A 20,381-nucleotide genomic window follows, 5' to 3' on the forward strand; every position below is an offset into this window, starting at 1 on the left:
AAGGTAGGTACTACTTTTATTCCTACTTTATAGATAAGAAGGGGTAAATAACTTGTCCAAGGTGATAAAGTTGGTAAGTGGTAGAGTCTGGCTTTGAACCTAGGCAGTATGACTACAAAGTCTATGCTCTTAAACCACTGTTACTAGATTACAATAAACACGTTATACTTCAAAATGCAGGAAATACCCTTATTAAGAAATCCAGATATATTCAAATTGAGCTTTACAGAGCAAATTACACAGGGATCTGCTTCATGGTTCCTTAACAGTGATAGTTCAATTAAAAACTTCACTTGCATACATAAAAGAAACACACCTAATATATACAGCAAAATTCACCTAGGCCAGGCGAAAACAAAACCCTTGGTGTTCACTCTTAAACACCAGAGCTAAACAATGTCTGTGTGCCAATTCCAGGGTTGGAGATACAGTGAGGTAAAAAAAAGACAGAGAGAGGAGAGGAAAGAGGCCTATCATGCTGAGACAAGTGTTTTAGAGTAGAAGAAACATAGTAAAGTGTCTCTGGTCATCTCCATGCCTTTCATCTTCAAACAAGCTAGCCTTCAAACCTGAAAAGCCTAGAAATGCACATGTCAAGAAATTCACTTAAATCTCTGAGCCAGTTGCTGTGCCCCAGGAAGGATCACCGCATAAGGCAACAGTGAAAAAACAGCACTGGGCAAAAAAGCTCTGCTGCTTTTAACTGTGGAAGAAACCCAATTTTGTACTGGTTTCCTCCACCAAAAACTGAAGCTGTAATCAGCTTCCCAATACCTACAAACACAGACCTCTGAAGTTCTACTCCCAAGAAGAATTGGAAATTTCTTTCCTTTTTTAATAAAATCTTTTGTGAGCTTTTGTTTTCTAATTATCAAAGTAATGTAGAACACTTGGCACACAGAGAAAAACATATAGGAAAAGAAATCAGAAATATTAAACAAAAAAAATAAGAATGTGGTTTGAGAGTACAACAAACAAACAGCGGCATCTAACATGGAGTACCAGGAACCACAGTAAGCATTATAAATGCATTATTTTATTTAATCCTTACAACAACCTTAAAAGCAAATTATTCCCATTTTACAGATGAAGAAATGGAGACTAGGAGGGTTTAAGAAAACTGTCCAAGATTATATAGCTATTAGATGGCAATTCCAGTCCATGTATGAGTGACACCAGAATGTGCTATAAACCATGACACTAAGAGCCACCTCTCACCCATCACCACATTCAATGGAAGCTTTGGGACACTAGGCACAAAAGCCATGTATGTTTTATTGGCTCACTTTGCTGGAATTTTAGCTCAGAAACTGAATTTGTACTATCACACAAGGGCAAATATGACAAAGTTACAGCAAGTGTCAAGCCACCTATCTAGGGCTCTAGGTATAACTGTTCTCGGGGGCAGGGGGTGGGTGGGTTGGCAGCAGCAATACCACAGCCAATTTCCTATGGAGACTTCGGGTAACCAAAGTTTAAGGATGTCATGTATAATTAGACTACAAAAAAAACTCAACTGGCCCACAAAGGAATGAAGCTCATAGCCTTGATCTCATTTATAGTGAGTGGTATCTGATAAAATATATAGAAAATTCCCAGCAAAGTCTAAAAAGGCAACACTTTGTGATTCAAAACAAGTTTCCTGAATGAATCAACAAAGCAGTGAATGAGGATCACTGAAACAAGATGGAGCATTTTATTAATCTTATTGCTAATAGTATACCGCACACAGAGAGGTGTTTAATGAATATCTGTTATTGCCATAAAAGGGTTATCAGGCAAATAAAACAAAGAAATATTTATAAGGCAAATTTACACCTCTTCTGACCCACTAAAATCTCTATACATGAAAAGAATACCAATTTCAATATTCAAAAATATGTAAGATACTCAACATCATTAGTCATCAGGGAAACAAAAAGCTGTATTTAAAAATATCTTCTTAAGTCACACGAAGAAGTGTTTGAATGAGTACTGTACTTTCCTGTTTTTCTATGTGACTCCTCTAAACTGTAAGCTCCTTGAGGACAGGGATTATGACATTTACTTCTATCCTCAGCACTCAGCAAAGAGCCTGCCAAAAGCAGGGATTCAATAAACGTGTACTGAAGGAAGAAAAGGAATCACCTAAGGCAGGGCTACGTGCTGCTTTCAAGAAGTAATTCTATACATTTATGTATAACTGAGCTTTAAAGATCACAGAGTTGAGAAAGAAGTCACTGAAGAGGTGGCATTTAAGCACAATCTAGGAGAGTAAATAGATTCTAACAGACAAACAATTTTTAGTATGGTGAGAAACAGAAGAGTATTCCAGGTGGAGAAAACAGCTCATGAGTAAAAGCCCAGACAGGTAATGTATAAAATATGTTAACAGATTGGTTTGCGGCAAACATGGAGGAGATGAGGCACTAAGGTGCTTTGTTAATACCTTGTCTACACTTGATTCAATAAGGACTGGTGAAACACTTAAAGTTTTTGAACAGGGATGTGACAATTTAAAACCTTAATTTGGGAGTATTATTCTGGAAACAATGTGAAAAACAGAAGGAAAATGCTGCTAAGGAGAGGGGCCAGGTGAAAGCAATAGCCCAGGTGAAAAATAAGGTAGTGAACTGGAGTGGCAAAGGCGAGAGATATGGCAGAGAGAAAAAGATTATCTAACTTGAATGACTGAGAACACAATGAGGACAAACAGAGAGAGTGAAAAGAGCAAGCTAAGGCGGGCAATGGGGATTAGCTTTGGGCAAGGCACAGACTTCCAGGAATACACAATCTAACAGATTATACAATCTCTGAATGTATATATATATACATATATAAACATGTGTACGTATGTATGTGTATAAAAACATGAGCCAGACAGTAATAAGAGCTATAAGAAACACAAATAAGAGATATGAGAATGACCTTTTCCATTTCATTATACATCAAATTCTTACTCTCAATTTTTAAGTGCACTAAACTTTAACTGAAAATTACCACTTACCTGTATTTCTCTGACAACCTGCAAACAATCAGGCAAGGAGAAGCCAATAGGTAGACCAACTTTAGCTGGTGTTTTGAATTTGTCTCCTATCTTAAATGGAACATCATCAAGGTAACTGAAAGTCCCTACAATCAAAAATAGAAAATATGAGCGAAGAACTTTATTATTTGTTTTATAGATTCATAGTAATTTGTGCTATCCTAAAACTAGAAGTTACCAAGATTTCCTTCTCTGCTTGCTTACCTTCTCCTGAACATACTTGATCTTAGAGTTTATTTTCAATTTCACTTAATATAAAAGCCAAAGTACTCACAGTGGGAAAAAGACGGCCCCCACCCCCCCAACCCATTACCTCTCTGCCCTCCCCTCCTAGTCATTTGTCTCCTGGCTCACTCAACACGGTCACAATGCCCTCCCTTCTATTCCTCAAACATGACAGGCACATTCCCATCTCAAAAATTCTGCACTGGCTGCTTCCTCTATCCGGAATGTTTTCGTTTAGGGATTCACATGACTAACTCCTTCACTTTCGAGACTTTGCTCAAATGTCGTTTTTTCAGTGAGGCTTGCCCTGACCACCCTAATTAAAATTACTGACCTACCCTCACCTCAGTGCTCTCAAACTGCCATCGATTTTTCCTCCTTCAAAGGAGCCCCAGTGGTGCAGTGGTTAAAAGCATTCAGCTGCTAACCAAAAGGTGGGTGGTTCAAACCCACCAGCCGCTCCACAGGAGAAAGATGTGGCCGTCTGCTTTTGTAAAGATTTATAGCCTTGCAAATTCTATGGGGCAGTATCTACTCTGTCCTACAGGGTTGTTATGAGTCCAAATGGACTCAACGACAGTGGGTTTGTTTTTTTTTGTTTTTATGACCTTCGTAAGTTGCATTATGATCTTCTAACCTATAATTTATTTTTTTATTACACTGTCTGACTTGCCCAATGGAATATAAGCTCCTTGCAGTTACGTATTTAAGTCTATTTTGTTCAATGATGTATTCTCAAAGCTTATAGCACTATCAGGCATTTAATAAATACTGTTGGGTTGATGGTAAATTCCCCACAACCTCCTTGATTAGGATTTGTTTACTTTAGAAAGAATCAGTTTTGAATTAATACGAAGAGTTATTCTAGATTTTAAAAAAGAACACTACATTCTGGAGCAAGTGTAGAAATATTTAAGAAGCAACGTGCCATGGGAATCTGAATAGGCTTATTAGAAGACAAAAGTCATACATATACAACCAAACTGCTTTAACCACCTAAATGTTCTTTACTTATCCTAACTGACTAATACTGAAACACCAGGACGTCCATCATCTACTTACGCAGTCAGCTAAAATAAAAGTGCTTCTTGTATATGACTCTCACTAGCTGTACACTCTAAAGTAGACCGTGGCTACTTTTCTGAACCAAGTCTAGGGCTAACTTACTGGCAGAACTATCAGTGACAATGAAACTTAGTTGATAAATTAAATTTTTCCTTTTTTAATATTAGCAGCTAGTAAATTATGGCTTACTTCTTAGCCTCACGTTAGTGTATTTTCTTGGGTGTCCATGGACACAGACTAAAACAATTACACCTCTTCCATGATGAACTCTGTAGATGTTAAGACTTTTATCAAGGTCAGAATATATTTGTAATCTTGTCATCATTCCCTATTTCCTGAGGTGTAATGGTCTGATACACCTAAAACCCTCCAGCAGGAAGAAGGCTACTTCTCCTACGCTTGGGGGGAGAAGTCTCTTTTCTAACTTCTAGACAAAATTAAAACATTTTAACTATCTCTCACTTGGCTAACAAAATAAAGCCACAACTGTGTTCAATTCAATAACTTTTCAGGGGCATAACCATTAATAATTAATAGCAACCTAGGAAATTTTCCAAGATGGTCCTGCTGCTTTCTCATCTGGCATTGTCTATTCATATCCCCACCCTTATTTATTTCTAGTTCTTTAAGAATGAGGTCAAGAACAACCACATTCTCAATCTCAGAACAACCAGTTCATACCACCGTCTCAGGATTTACCACTCTGTATCGTTAGTGGTTTGTTTCCTTATCCTACCCCTATGCGACTCTGAGTGACTCTAAATAGGGGATAAGTGTTTCAAATCTATATCCCCCAAGCCTAGCAAATGTCTGGCAGGTGATATTTACTTAATGAATGAAGAACAAATAATAAAGACATGGCCCTATACTTCTTTTGTACTCAACTCTCACCTCTACCTCAACTCACATTTAATTAATATTTATTAAAATTCAAAACTATTTACCAAAAATGCCAAGTCTAGCCATGAAAATACTTAGTACTCGTGCAAGATTCCAGTACATTTCTAAGATTCTGGACAGCCACAAAAATGTACCAGGTGCCATCACAGCTTGCTCATAAAACTAATACCCTCGGCCAGTTATAAACAATCACAAAAATAAGTCTTTTGCTTAAGAAAATGTAAAGTATTCATATGTAGGTTAATTATATGATAATACACATATTAGAAAAAATCCTATCGATAATAACACTAATACAGGTACGTGATGTATAAATAAGAAAACCTACGCACATTAATACTAACTAAAATTTTCTTAAACAGCAAGTCTGTTGTAGAAACGAGTGGAGAGTTGAGAGATGGGAAACTATCTACAAAAAGATACTATTCTAAAGATATCTAAGCCAAATGAGAAGATTCTTCAAGAAAAGTTGTTCAGTTGGTTTTCTTGCCTAACTTTCAGTTAGGAAACCAGTACAGTGTAGTATACACTAACAACTTATATTCCAGAAATGGAACTAGGTCCTGGCTTACGGACAGACAAGATCAGGTAAAATACCTTTGAACAACTGCTGTTTCCCTGCATTAGCAGTTCCCTTTCACTAACAAAGCCAACCCAAGGTGATTCAGCACTTCCCCTAAACGTTCTGGGTCTTAGTCCCTTAAACTTTGTTAAAGGAAATGAGTTGTGTGATTACTGGAGGAGGGGCAGGGGGAGGGTATAAACGGCAAAAAAACATTCAAAGAATGGGAACCAAAAAAAAAAAAAAAATCTTTTCAATAATGGATATAGACAACTATAATACAACTAACAATGATGATGTGAGGGTTACAAAGAATTTTTTTTTTTCCAAATGTAGCCAACTATGCCTTAAAAACCTAAACCCACTGCTATCGAGTAGATTCCGTGTGTCCCTACAGGACAGAGTAGAACTGCCCCGTAGGGTTTCCAAGGAGCAGCTGGTGGATTCGAACTGCCACCTAGGAACTATCAAATTTTACCCAACACATCAGAACATCTATTTAAAAATATGAATTTCTCTTGTCTCTCAATACAATTATATTTTATTTTTTAAACAGATTCAATAAAAACTCAAGCACAAGGCCCAGGGAATTAAACATTGTGATTGACAATTGTCTGGCTCACCCCAAATACTCTGTAGTTTCAGTTCTTATTATTAAAAAACTTTCTAAAATGTCTGAGCCATTTTCCTAAGTTCAATTCAGAAAAAGAAAGTAAGTGCATCTCTGATGACTGTGGCTCTGACAGCTGCTTGGAGTCAGGTTCTACATTGTGCCTTGGTGGAAGAGACTGGGCTGAATGTGTGATGACTCAGGATGAATTCTGGGAAGGCTTCCTTATGCTTCATTTCTTTCTAAACTGCTGACATGCTTATGATCTTGTGATCTGCCTATTTTTCTGAAAAAAGGTACAATTCTAAGTAGGGAGAGAAATTTCTGATAGAGGGTAGCAACGGGATTATGCTTAATTTAGGTTTTACTGTGAAAGGATTCAAATTAAGGTTTGTGAAAAAGAGTAGGGCAGATCAAACTTAAAATTAAGTAAGAAATTATAATTCCATTATTATTAGGTATTAAGTCAGATAACACATGCAAGTACCAACACACAGGTATCTGCTGTAGGATGTGAAGTCACAAGAAAATGTCACTTCTACCCTAACAACAAATACAAGCTTTTGACTTCTACAAAGTCAACTCTTTAATACACAAGGTCTTGCATTCAATCAAAATTTATAAGACACACAAAAAAGCAAAAAAATGAGATCCATAATAAAGGGAGGAACAAGTCATCTGACCCAAACCCAGAGATGGCCAAGATACTGGAATTATCAGACAGGATGCTTTAAAATAACTAAAATAAATATGTTAAAGGATCTAACGGAAAAGGTGAACATTTGTGAACAGATGGTAAATTTTAGTAGAGAGATGAAAATACAAAAAAGAGACAAATGGAAATTCAAGAGATAAAAAATACAGATTCAGTAAAGAAATTTTTTGATGCTTCATAAGCCAGGCTATGCCAAACAGAAGACACAGCAAAGAATCAAAGACTGTAAACTTAGGTCCAAAGAAATTTAACCAAACTAATACATAGAGAAAAAGATTAAAAAAAAAAAAAAAAAAAAAGGAACAGAGTATTAAGAGATCTCTGGGATAATATCAGTCTAACATATATGTATAACTGAAGTCTCAAAAGGAGAAGAGAGGAAGAATAAGGCAGAAGTATGAGAAGAGATAATGGCTGAGAATTTTCCAAAATTTATAAAAGACATCAACTCACAGATCTAAGAAACTTAGCTAACTCCAAGCAAGATAAACACATAGAAAACGACATCAAGGCACATCACAGTCAAAATGTTGACAACCAAAGACATAAAGAAAATACTGGAAACAGCCAGAGGGGGAAAAAAGATACATTACACTTACTAGAATGATGGTCTTCTCTACATTACACTATAAAACAACTGCTGATCAACTTTTAAAACAATCTAAAATAAAATGCCTTTTCTGACAACTCAGCAGAAAAAGTACTTCAATCTCTTAGTAGAAATTAAACCAAAAGCAAAATGAACCTCTCTAGAAGTTAGCTATCTGGACATAAATGAGACAGCTCGGCTTTTAAAAAGGAAGTTTTATCAAGTTCTATTATACAGACCTATATTTTCCTAACTAGAATCTTAAGGTATTCCTCTAGATATTAAAAAGAGTAATTTGTTCGTTCAAACATTTCTTAAAACACTTTAAAAGTCACTTCTGGAAAATAATATTTTTCTGTTAGACAAGAGAAAATGAGTTAAAAATTAAAGAAGATTGACATTTTAAAGAATAAAGCACCAGGCTTCAAGAAAGGCCTGACTTACACTGTGCTAAGAGTATGCAATTTAAACAACATTAAGGATACTACTTTTAAATGTCTTTAAGAAGTAACGTTTATATCTCTTATTCTGTTATTTATGGATATGAAGAAGAGGTTCAACTGCAGTTGAGAAGAATGAACTTGAAAGTAAATCAAATGTTAGTCATAAGACAGTACAGCACAAGACCTGTTGCTATTATTGTTAGTCGATGTCGAATCGATTCTGACCTGTGTACAGAGTAGAACTGTTCCACAGGGCTGTGACCTTTCGAAAGCAGATCACCAGGCCTGTCTTCCAAGGTACCTCTGGGTGAGTTCGAACTGCCAACCTTTTGTCTAGTAGTCAAGTGCTTAACCATTTATGCCACCCAGGGACTCCTTGGAGCACAAGACCTGGCAAGCCTCAAATATTTAAACAGAAAAAAAGTATTTTAATATCTAGTCATTACAACAGTTATTACCTCCTTGTCCATACCCCAATTTCCCTAGAAAAATTACACATACACATCCACTATCCCACCCCACTCAATGGACCAGTCAGATAATACCTAAACGAGGGGGAACTAAAAAAGGCTCAAAACCTAGGCGATGCAAATCAAAAGACATAAAAACTCTAGCTAGATGATGCTAGCCACTTAAATGGAAAGATCAAGTGGCAAGCAGCACCATAACGAGGTAACGAGGATGGGCAAACGGCCCTGTGCACTCTGCTAAGCAGGTCAGAAAGCAAGTCTATAAACAGAAGAATAAAAATGGAGTAGACATGCAAAGAAAAGCAGTGAAGAAAAGCGATCTAGCTTCCTGAGAGAGGGAGAGAGGAGTAGCCTTAGTTATCTGGCTTTCTACTTTTCAGCCCTATGAAGCCAGGCTGAACTCGACTCTCAGACACCAGGCAAGATGGCCTATTACATGTTCTCCACTTATTCCTCTTAATTTCTATTACTTAAATATTACATGATATCTAAAAAGAAGACTCTTCAGTCCAGAATCTCAACTGAGGCCGCTGAAATTCAACTAGGAGCTCTGCAAATACAAAAAGCCCTCTTAAAACGAGCCTGAGCGAGAAAGACAAAATCTATTCCCTAAATTTTACCCAGGTAGAAAGTTTCATTTAAATAATAAAACTTTGGTTATGAATGTAAGTAGGTGGGGGAAATTCTAAACCACAAGTCTTTATTGAATGAGACAACTTCAGATTTGTAATCTCTCTGGACTGTTTAGCTGCAACACAGAACCTGGGGTCCAAGTTACTTTCGCTCCAATCAAAAAGGAGTTCCTAAAGATTCACAATAGAAAGCTTATCTTTTGAAATAAGATCATAAATTTAAAATTTTCATTTTTGCCATTTTCTCTCCCTAGGCCTTGCCTCTACCCTTGGTTGTGTCCTTTCTTATTCCTTGCAACAGTGATCCAGAGGCAACTTCAGATCTGCCTTTCTGATATCACTTGAGCACTTTGGAATGTTTATGCTATAGTGTTGCACATCTTTTTCTCAAGCTGCTCATTTAAAGAGACTAAAAGGAGCACTTACTTAAACTATACTAAGTGATTTCAAATTCTCTGATCAAATCATAAACTGTGATATCTAACAAGTCTACTTACCATGAAAATCTGCACCCAACTTCTTAGAAGCCATTTAGAACCTGAAAAACAAGGAAATACTTCTTAGGCACATGATGCCTTGAAGAGATACAAACAACTAATTATAAGAAAACTGAGACTACAGAAAAGAAACCAGAAGACCATATGTTCTAATCAATGGCCATGGTTCCAAGACTAACATAGTCCTCATACTTCACAATCTCAAAGCAACAAAAAAGACAGAAAAAGGGGAGAATGAACTTTTTAGACAAAAATTAAGCATTTCTATAATCTGGCATGTTTGGAAAGAAAAATATTAGAGGAATAGTATACTAGCTATTTACATGACTAGCCACTAGCACACTGACCAATTTATATGCTACCAAAAGGAAAAATTACTAAGTACACATTCTCCTGATGTAAACTAGTTATTTCAATATAACAGTAAGAAGAATATCCCATTTTATTCAGTTAAGCAAATACACGCCTTTTACTGGAAATTAACTCCATTAAGAATGAAATTTCTGAAAGGGAAAATGAACAATATATAACCTTTTGTATCTCTTAAATTTTGTACAGAATTTTTTAAAAAAGGGAAAAACCACGTATCGAGCTTAACATTACCTTACACTTTCAGTCACTACATAAGTAGGCAGAAAGTTCTTTCCTTAACAAATAAAATAATCTGAGCTCTTTAACCTCAAAGTTTATCTCTCGATATGGTGTTTATACCTTTAACCTAAGACACAGCAGAAAAAAAATTAAGACTAGCTACATAAATTTATTTTGCATGGTGTCCATCAGTCTTCATCATATTGAAAATGATCTATTTTTACTGACAGTAAAAAAAAAAAAGGCAAGTACACTGCACTCATCTTGTGAAAATTACTAAAAACAAATTAAAATCACCACAGAATTTTTTTTTTAGAAACTGACAAGCTGATTTTAAAATTTACATGGAGAGGCAAAGGAAATAAAAGCATTAAAACAATTTTGAAAAAGAACAAAGTTGGTGAATTTACTACCTAACTTCAACTTACTATTAAACTACAGTAATTAAGACAGTATGAAAACGGCATAAACATAGAACATAGATCAATGGACCAGAGTCCAGAAACAGACTCATACACATACAGCCAACTGATTTTCAACAAAGATGCAAAAGCAATTCAATGGGGAAAGGATAGTCCTTCCAATAAATGATGCCAGACATTCATATGCAAAAAATAAACAAACCTCTACCCCCCATACCTTGCACCACATAGAAAAACTAACTCAGGAGGATGGGGAGTTTCCTTCTGGGGTGATGAATATCTTCTAAAATAACTGTGAAAATGGTTGTACTCTGTGAAAAGAGTTTGAATTACATACTTTAAATGGGAGAGTTATATGGTATGTGAATTATATCTTAATAAAGCTGTTAAAAAATTAACTTAAAAAAGATCATAAATCTAAATGTAAAAACAAAAAATTTATAAAACTTCTAGAAGAGACATAACCTGTTTAAGGTGTTAAAAAGCAAAGATGTCACTTTGAGGACTAAGGTGTGCCTAACCCAAGCCATGGTATTTTCAACTGGCTCAAATGCATGTGAAAGCTGGACAATGAATAAGGAAGACCGAAGAACTGATGGATGCCTTTGAGTTAAGGTGTTGGCGAAGAATATTGAATATACTATGGACTGCCAGACAAATGAACAAATTTGTCTTGAAAGAAGTACAGCCAGAATGTTCCTTAGAAGCGAGGACGGTGAGACAACTCATACACTCTGGACATGTTATCAGGAAGGATCAGTCCCTGAAGAAGGACATCATGCTTGGTGTCTTAGTCATCTAGTGCTGCTCTAACGGAAACACCACAAGTGGATGGCTTTAACAAAGAAAAATTTATTTCCTCACAGTAAAGTAGACTAAAAGTCCAAATTCAGGGCATCAGCTCCAGGGGAAGGCTTTCTCTTTCTGTGTCAGCCTTCTCAACAATCTTCCCCTGGACTAGGAGCTTCTCCGCGCAGGGACTCCGGGTCCAAAGGATGCGCTCTGCTCCCAGCACTGCTTTCTTGGTGGTATGAGGTCCCAACTCTCTGCTTGCTTCCCTTTCCTTTTATCTCTTGTAAGATAAAAAAAGGTAATGTAGGCCACACCCCAGGGAAACTCCCTTTACACTGGATCAGGGATGTGACCTTATGTAAGGGTGTTAAACAATCCCACCCTAATCCTCTTTAACATAAAATTACAATGACAAAATGGAGGACAACCACACAATACTGGGAATCAAGGCCCAAACTGATACACACATTTTTGAGGGGACAATTCAATCCATGACACTTGGTAAAGCAGAGGAAGACCTTCAACAAAATGTACTGACACAGTGGCTGCAACAATGGGCTCAAACATAACAATGGGCTCAAACATAGCAATGATTGTGAGGATGGTGCAGGATCAGGCAGTGTTTCATTCTGTTGTACATGGGGTCACTATGAGCCGGCACCTAACAACAACACAAGAAAATGTAAGAGAAAATTTTTGTAATCTCAAAGATTTCTTTGACACAACATCAAAAGCATGATCCACAAAAGAAAAAAAATGATAAACTGTACTTGATTAAAATTTAAAATGCCTACTCTTGAAAGGGGAGCCCTGGTGGCACAGTAGTTAAAGCTCTCAGCTGCTAACCAAAAAGTAGGGGTTCAAACCCACCAGCGAGTCCAGGAGAGAGAGATACCGCAGTCTGCTTCCATAAAGATTTACATCCTTGGAAACCCTATGGGACAGTTCTACTCTGTGCAACAGGGTCACTATAAGTTGCCGTTGACTCGACGGCAGTGGGTGGGTACTCACCAACGGATACTGAAAAGACTGGAAAAGACGAGTTACAGACTAGGAGAAATTACCTGCAAAAAACTTATCTGATAAAGGACTTGTATCCAGTATAAAGAACTCTCAAAATTCAATAATAAGAAAGCAAACTCAATAAAATAAACCAGCAGAAGAGGTGAACAGACAATTCATCAAAAAAAATCGCCTTATATGCATGTGAAAGCTGGACAATGAATAAGGAAGACTGAAGAAGAGCTGACGCCTTTGAATTGTGGTGCTGGCAAAGAATATTGAATATATCATGGACTGCCAAAAGAACGAACAAATCTGTCTTGGAAGAAGTACAACCAGAATGCTCCTTAGAAACATGGATGGTGAGACTACATCTCACATACTTTGGACATGTTATCAGGAGGGACCAGTCCCTGGAGAAGGACATCATGCTTGGTAAAGAGTGAAAAAGAGGAAAACCCTCAAAGAGATGGATTGACACAGTGGCTGCAACAATCGGCTCAAGCATGATTGTGAGCATGGCAAAGGACCAGGCAATGTTTCGTTCTGTTGTCCATAGGGTCGCTATGAGTCAGAACCAACTCGATGGCACCTAACAACAACAACATGCAAATATTTATACCAGCTTTATTGGTAATTGCCAGAAACCAGAAACAACTCAAATGTCCTTCCAACTGGTGAACAGATACACTGTGATACATCCCATACAGTAGAAGACTACTTTGTAACAAGAAGCGATGAACTACTGATATACTACAACACAGATGAATCTCAAATGTATCATGCTAATGAAAGAAGCCAGACTCAAGAGGCTACATAATATGGTTCCATTAATGACATTATGAAATAGGCAAAACTATAGGGACAGAAAACTAATCCAGCTACCAGGGTCTGACAGTGGCAGGAAAAACTGACTATGAAGGGGCACTTGGTAATTTTCTGAGGTAACAGAACGTAGTGGTGCAGTGGTTAAGAGCTTGGCTGCTAATCAAAAGGTCGGCAGTTTGAATCCACCAACCACTCCTTGGAGACCCTATGAGGCAGCTGTACTCTGTCCTATAGGGTCGCTATGAGTGGAAATCAACTTGATGGCAACGGGTTTGGTTTTTTTGGTTTATATTTAACTGTGTAGTACTTGTTGTATGACTATATGTTTGCCACAACTCAGAATTGTTAACTAAAAAGGGTGAATTTTAGTATACCTCAACTTTTAAAAAAGTATATACATCCATCACACAAATCAGATAAATCAAAATAGAATCATTTAACAATAATAGTTTATTTTAACCTATCCGAGTAGAGTGAAATGTCATTTTGGATATGTCAAAACTCAAAATAACTTAACTAATTATATAGCTACACCAAATTCTATCAGTATGTGTGATGGTTGAAGTTTATGTGTCAACTTGGTTAGACTATGGTGCCTAGCTTTTGGTCAAACACTAGTCTAGATGTTTCTGTGAAGGTATTCTGTTGATGTGATTAATATTGACAATCAGTTGACTCTTAAGTAAAGTCAGGGAGATCACCCTCAACAATGTGGGTTGGCCTATCCAATCCCTTGAAGGCCTTAAGAACAAAAACTGAGGCTTCCAAAAGGAAAAGAATTCAGCCTCAAGACTGTAACATAGACATCCTGCTGGAGTTTCCAGCCCATAGCCTGGCCTAGAGATTCTCGACACAAGACTTCAGGAGTTTCCAGCCCGTCCCCTGAGCTATGGATTTTGGACCTGCCAGCTCCCATAATCTTGTGAGTAAATTCCTTAAAATCAATCTCAATCTCTCTCAAGACATATGCATATATATCTTATTGGTCTGTTTCTCTGAAGAACCCTATTACAGTATGCTTTCTGCCTGATATGACAAGGTTTTTTTTCAGATATGTATGCTTTTGACAATGGATTTCTTCCCAATTTAAAAGAAAAAAAATTCAAGTAAAAGTAAATCTGGTTTATAAACTCTTAGCTTAGATTCCTTAAAAAAGAAAGGCAGGCAGGCAGGCAGAAGGGAAGGGAGACACAAATTCAAAATATAAACTTAAAACATTATTTTAGTATTATGTCTTTTAAACTGGCGAAATGCCTCTAAACTTAGCAACACAGAACAAGCCTAAAACAGTTTTTTAAATGTAAACACCATGGCTAGAGGATACAGTATTTCTTTCTGGAGTAATGAAAATATTCTAAAATTTATTGTGGTGACAGTTGCACAACCCTGTGAATATACTAAAAACTACTGCACTGTATACTTTCAATGGGTGAATTGTATGGTATGTGAATTATATCAACAAAGCTGTTACCAAGAAAAAAAAAGGAGCTCTAAAACTGGTAAACCATGCAAACTAAAGAATGATTAGGTATAGAGAAAGGGAAAGAGAAAGATGAGTGACATCTTTTCAGTTTCATAATAGCTATCATGAGCAAAATAGGCTTTACAAACATTTTGTTGCTGTTGTTATATGCCGTTGGATTCCAACTCCTAGCAACCCTATATGACAAGAGCAGAACTGCCACCATATGGTTTCCTAGGCTGAAATCTTTAGGAGAACAGATCACAAGGTCTTTTCTCCTGTGGAGTGGCTGGTGGCTTAGCAACAGAGGTCTTAACCATTGTTGCCACCAGGGCTCCTTATAATAATTTCACTTATTGGTAAAAGAGAAATTTAATCATTTATTTTTTTATACTCTGAGGGTGGATAAATTAACTCTCTTTAGTAAGGAAAAAAAAAATTAACCAGCCAAATAAACAAACCAAACCACCTGAAACAGCCCATACCGGATTGTATCTTAGCCAAGGTCATTTCATAGAGGCATTTCCCTAGCTCCGGTTACATCTCAACTTATCTGTCTTTCCTACTTTGGGCAGAAAGTCATATCTCAAAAGTAGCAATGGGCATATATTTGTCCTGATGTTCAGTGACCCTAGAAGTGTAGGTCTCCCCATATTAAGACCTAGCAGCCAGCAAGTGTCATTCAAGGATAGTTTAAAGTGCCAACAGCAACAATTATTATGCCATTTCCATTATACAAAGAAAGTCACTGGTTAGTTAACCATTATGGACTTGACCACAACATTGACTAAAAAAGACAAAGGCTGTGCACAACCCCTTTAAGGATAAAAGTATTATGTAAAAGTAAGCATTCTCAGATTTCAGAAGAAATAAGCCATATTTTTTTAATAACCATGGAAAGAAAGAAAATACATAATATAAATATTTGTAGTGGTTGCCTCTAGGTAGGTGGAGTAGAAATTATTCTAAAACTTTTCTGTTTCTGAATATTCTATAGTAAATGTTTTAATTAATTAATTTAACTTTAAAGGTTTCAGTTTTCCCACATGATATAGTGATGACATATTTTGGTTAATATTCTAGTTAATAAGGAGACAAAATTATGAAATATATGGATCATCAATTTTCAGAGAACCAGCAAACCACTCTAAAAATGATTTAACCTTCTTAAATGTGCAGAAGACATTTCACAGGATCTTACAGGGTTTCAGGGTCACCATAATGGACATAAATCTTAACAACACAGTGAGACCTTTAAAACCCAGAAACCAGATTCTTGGCTGCCTCAACCATGCTACAAAGGCACATATCAGGATTGTTTTTCTAAATCTCCACTGGGAAGGAAGCAGTACCTGAGCATCTAGCAATGAGATGTGTGAATACGATCACACACAGGAACAGAAAACATGTGTTTTAAACTCTGTATCCTAGTATCTATTGATAATGTGGGATATTAGATGTTCGAGAAGCAGCAGCTGTTTTTGAGAGGTAAACGGCTTTGGAGAGGCTGCTAAGCCTCTGATTTAATAAATAATTTTGCAAACAACCCCCAGAACAAGCTGACATCAGAAACTTTTTCAAGAAAGTTCCACTTAAATCTAAACAGATTCCTGATTTTTAAAAAAGATTCAATAAAAAAGTAATCTACAGAATGGAGGAAAATATTTACAAATCATTTACTTGATGAGAGACGTGTTCTCTAGAATACATAAAGAACTCTACAATGCAATAATAAAAAGATAAATAACTCAGTTGAAAAATGGGCAAAGGATTGAACTGGTGTATGTTTTGCTGTGTATATTCTCAACAACAACAAAGTATTTAAAAAAAGGAAAAAAGGGGCAAAGGACTTGAATAGTCATAGTTCTTCAAAGATATGCAAATGGACATTAGTATTAGGAAATGCAAATCAAAATCACAATGAAAATTTTGGAAGAAGAGAGAGGTGGTGCTTGTATACAGTGTGAATGTACTAAGTGCTAATGAACTGTTCATTTTAAATTGGATCATCTTATATGAATATCTCAATAAAAAAATAAACCCATACCACTTCACACCAACTAGGATGACTTTAATCAAAGACAGATAATAACAAGTGTTGGTGAGGACGTGGAAAAATTGGAACCCTCGTACACTGCTGGTGGGAATGTAAAATAGAATAGCAATTTCTAAAGAGAAATAAAAACATATGTCCACAAATGAAACATATGGCCACACAAAAACTTGTACACAAATGTTCACAGAAACATTACTTATAATAGCCCAGAAGTGGAAACAACCCAAATGTCCATCAACTGACAAAGGGATACACAAAATGTTATATATACCTACAATGGAATATTATTCAGCAAAACTCAAAAACATAATGCTAAGAAGCCAAACACAAAAGACCGTATGATTTCATATGTGTGAAACGCCCAGATTAGATAAATCCATAGAGACAGAAAGCAGACTGGTAGCTGCCAGGGCTTGGGGGTTAGGGAGTTGGGAGAAACTCCTTAACGTTTAAGAGGTTTACTCTGGAGTGATGGAAATGTTTTGAAACACGACAGAGGTGACAGTTGCACAATATTGTGAGCATACTAAGTGCCACTCAAATGTTCACTTTAAAATGGTTAATTTTATGTTATGTGAATTTCACCCCAATAAATTATTTTTTAATGAAATAGCAAAGGAGGGGAGGGAGACAGGAAGGAAGGGAGGCAAGTGGGGAAAAAAAAAATCAGCAGTGAGGATGTCGGGGAAGAGCCCCGGGAAGATTGGTGTCAACAATTTCTGACTTTGAAAATCAGAAAGGCAGTAATAAGTAACTTTATTTAAATCATGTGTAATAGTTACATTTTTCAAATTAAATATTCAGTATTCAGGATAAGTAATATTATCAGTTACTATATACACAGTAACTTCTAAAAATATATCTTTACTGGCAAAATAAAAAGTTGGCAACCATTTTATGTTAAAAATCCCTCAATTTTCTTTTCCTTTTTAATTTTACTGATCCATGAAACAGAAGTCTGGAAACCATTTTCCTATACCACAAATAAAATAATAATCTCGAATAAGTCTGATTATAAAAAAACAAACATACTTTTATATACTGCCAGCCCGCAGAAAAAGCAAGAAAGGGTGGTGAATTGAATACAACTTGTAAGAGGGTAAACCATTTTCCAAATACTCTACCTACCAGCAAACTGGTATACTTACACACCTTATACGCCTTACACACTTAAAACAACTTATGAAAAAAATTAGAAAAAGATTATTCACACACAAAATGTAACAATCTTTGCTGGTTAACAGGGATGAGAGGGGTGGGGGGAAATACTAAATAGGCAATAGATAAGTGGTATCTTGGGTGAAGTGTGAGACAGTACACAACACAGGGGAAATCAGCACAACTTGTATAAGGAAAGGTCATGGAAGCTCCATAGACACATCCAAACTCCCTGAGGGACTGAATTGCTGGGTGGAGGGCTGCTGGGACCATGGTCTCGGGGAACATCTAGCTCAACTGGCATAACACAGTTTGTAAAGACAATGTTCTACATTCTACCTTGGTGAGTAGCATCTGGGGTCTTAAATGCCTGTGAGCAGCCATCTAAGATACTCCACTGGTCTCATCCCTTCGGGAGCAAAGGAGAATGAAGAGAACAGGATACAAGGAAAAGATTAGTCCAAAGAATTAATGGACCACAGCTACCAAGGCCTCCACCGGACTGAGTCTAGTACAGCTAGATGGTGCTCGGCTACTACCACTGACTGCTCTGACCAGGATCACAACAGAGGGTTCTGGACAGAGCTGGAGAAGGATGTAGAACAAAATTCTAACTCACAAAAAAAAGACCAGATTTACTGGCCTAAAGGAGACTGGAGAAACCCCGAGAGTATGGCCCCCAGACACCCTTTTAGCTCAGTGGTGAAGTCATCTCCGATGTTCACTGTTCAGCCGGGGAATGGACAGCCCCATAAAACCAAATGGGACTAATGAGGTAAAGCAGTCCAGGGACAAGGGCCAGAAGGCAGAAGGGGACAAGGAAGCTGGTGATAGGGAACCAAGGTTGAATAAGGATAGTGTTGATGTGTTGTGAGGTTGTTAACCACTGTCATAGGGCAACATGTGTATAATTGTTAAATGAGAAACTACTTTGTTCTGCAAGCCTTCACCTAAAGTGAGAATAGCAGCACAATTGGAAGAGCGTAGTCAATGTCACTGAACTGTGCATGTAGATATTTCTGAAATGGTGTATCTTTGGCTATGTATATTTTCACCAAACAAAAAAGGCTGAGAAGGGAGAGGGTTGACATGTTGTGGGGTTGTTAACCAATGTCATAAAACAATATGTGTACTACTGTTTCATGAGAAACTATTTGTTCTGTACGCCTTCACCTGAAATACAATAAAAAAAAAAAAAAGTTGCTGTAATGCACAAGTTTTCTTACTAACTGAATTACTCTTAACTTGTAACTGAGATTTTACTCATTATTAATCATATGGTCTACTTAAGGCTATAAGAAAAGCAACTACTGACTCAATACAAAGCTAATTTCACACTGGGGCCCTAGTAGCAAAGTGGTTAGGCATTTGGCTGCTAACCAGTTTGAATCCACCAGCCGCTCCTAGTTTAATAAAAATTGATTATAGCTGAATATCAACTTGCTAAAATAAAAAAAGCGACAAATAATACATATGAAGATAATATAGCATTGCCAAGGCAAATTACTGGCCCAGTCTGGTTTTGTAAGAACTCTAGCTAATTCCAAAGCAGACCAAGGAAAATTCAAACAAAGATGTTCCTGGATTCTCTTCTCCTCTTAATCCTCCCAGCATCTAGCACAGTATCTAATCTTTAGCAGGGGTAGCCTTTTCATATCCTCTTGCCCTCTGCCCTCAAACTTATTGAAAATATGATAGACAATTATATAATGCTAACTAATATGTAAACTTGAAATGCAACTAGACAAAACAATGATTCCTTGCAGTTACCAATAAATAATCTGAACTCCTAAGGCCTGTGGGACTTATGTAACGTCAGAATAGGAAAGTTCGGAGTAGTTAAAAAGTCAGAATGGGAAGTCATGACACAAAATCATTAGCCAATTATAGATTTCAAGTCAGTATTTTACCAGTTCTTCAAAATTCATTATAAATGTTCTTTTCAGTGTGATTCAGAGTTTAGTGAATAAGAGTACAATGTCCTCAAGAGGAAATCTTACATTAAACCTACCAATTTAATTTTTTAAATTGTGAATAAACATTGATTGGGAGAAAAATAATTTCAAGAAGTTGTAAAACCAAAAATGTCTTCTCAACTCTTTCAAAAATCACATCACAATTCACACCAAAAGGTAAAGAGAGAAAAGAGCCCCCTGGACAGCTAAAGACTTGGGTTCTTCTAGTCCCAGTTCTTTCATCAATTTGAGATGATTTGGAGCCAATCAAAACCTCTGAAAGCAAAAACTTTAAGGGCTTCTTCCAGGCAACAAGAGACCTGGAGTAAATTATCTCTAACATTCTTTTCAGAATTAAGGATCTAAATGAATTCTTCTGTAA

At 36.7% G+C, this 20,381-nt stretch overlaps 1 protein-coding gene across 4 annotated transcripts in view; it reads right to left on the bottom strand.

The window, feature by feature from the left end:
- UBAP1 (ubiquitin associated protein 1) overlaps positions 1 to 20,381 on the bottom strand; it is an 88,051-nt gene that overhangs the window by 19,465 nt on the left and 48,205 nt on the right. For 2 of the 4 annotated variants that reach the window (XM_004372328.2, XM_023727540.1), the window contains exons 2-3: positions 9,734 to 9,774; positions 2,987 to 3,111 (exon numbers count right to left, since the gene is read on the bottom strand). In XM_004372328.2, the coding sequence (XP_004372385.1) occupies positions 2,987 to 3,111; positions 9,734 to 9,767 (159 nt within the window). In that variant the 5' untranslated portion in view covers positions 9,768 to 9,774. Of the gene's footprint in view, positions 1 to 2,986; positions 3,112 to 9,733; positions 9,775 to 10,963; positions 11,159 to 12,005; positions 12,043 to 20,381 lie in introns of those variants that run through there. The other 2 variants (XM_023727539.1, XM_023727538.1) reach the window with 2 other exon arrangements.

This window comes from Trichechus manatus, unplaced genomic scaffold, assembly GCF_000243295.1.
Source record: "Trichechus manatus latirostris isolate Lorelei unplaced genomic scaffold, TriManLat1.0 scaffold00016, whole genome shotgun sequence".
Lineage (NCBI taxonomy): Eukaryota > Metazoa > Chordata > Mammalia > Sirenia > Trichechidae > Trichechus > Trichechus manatus.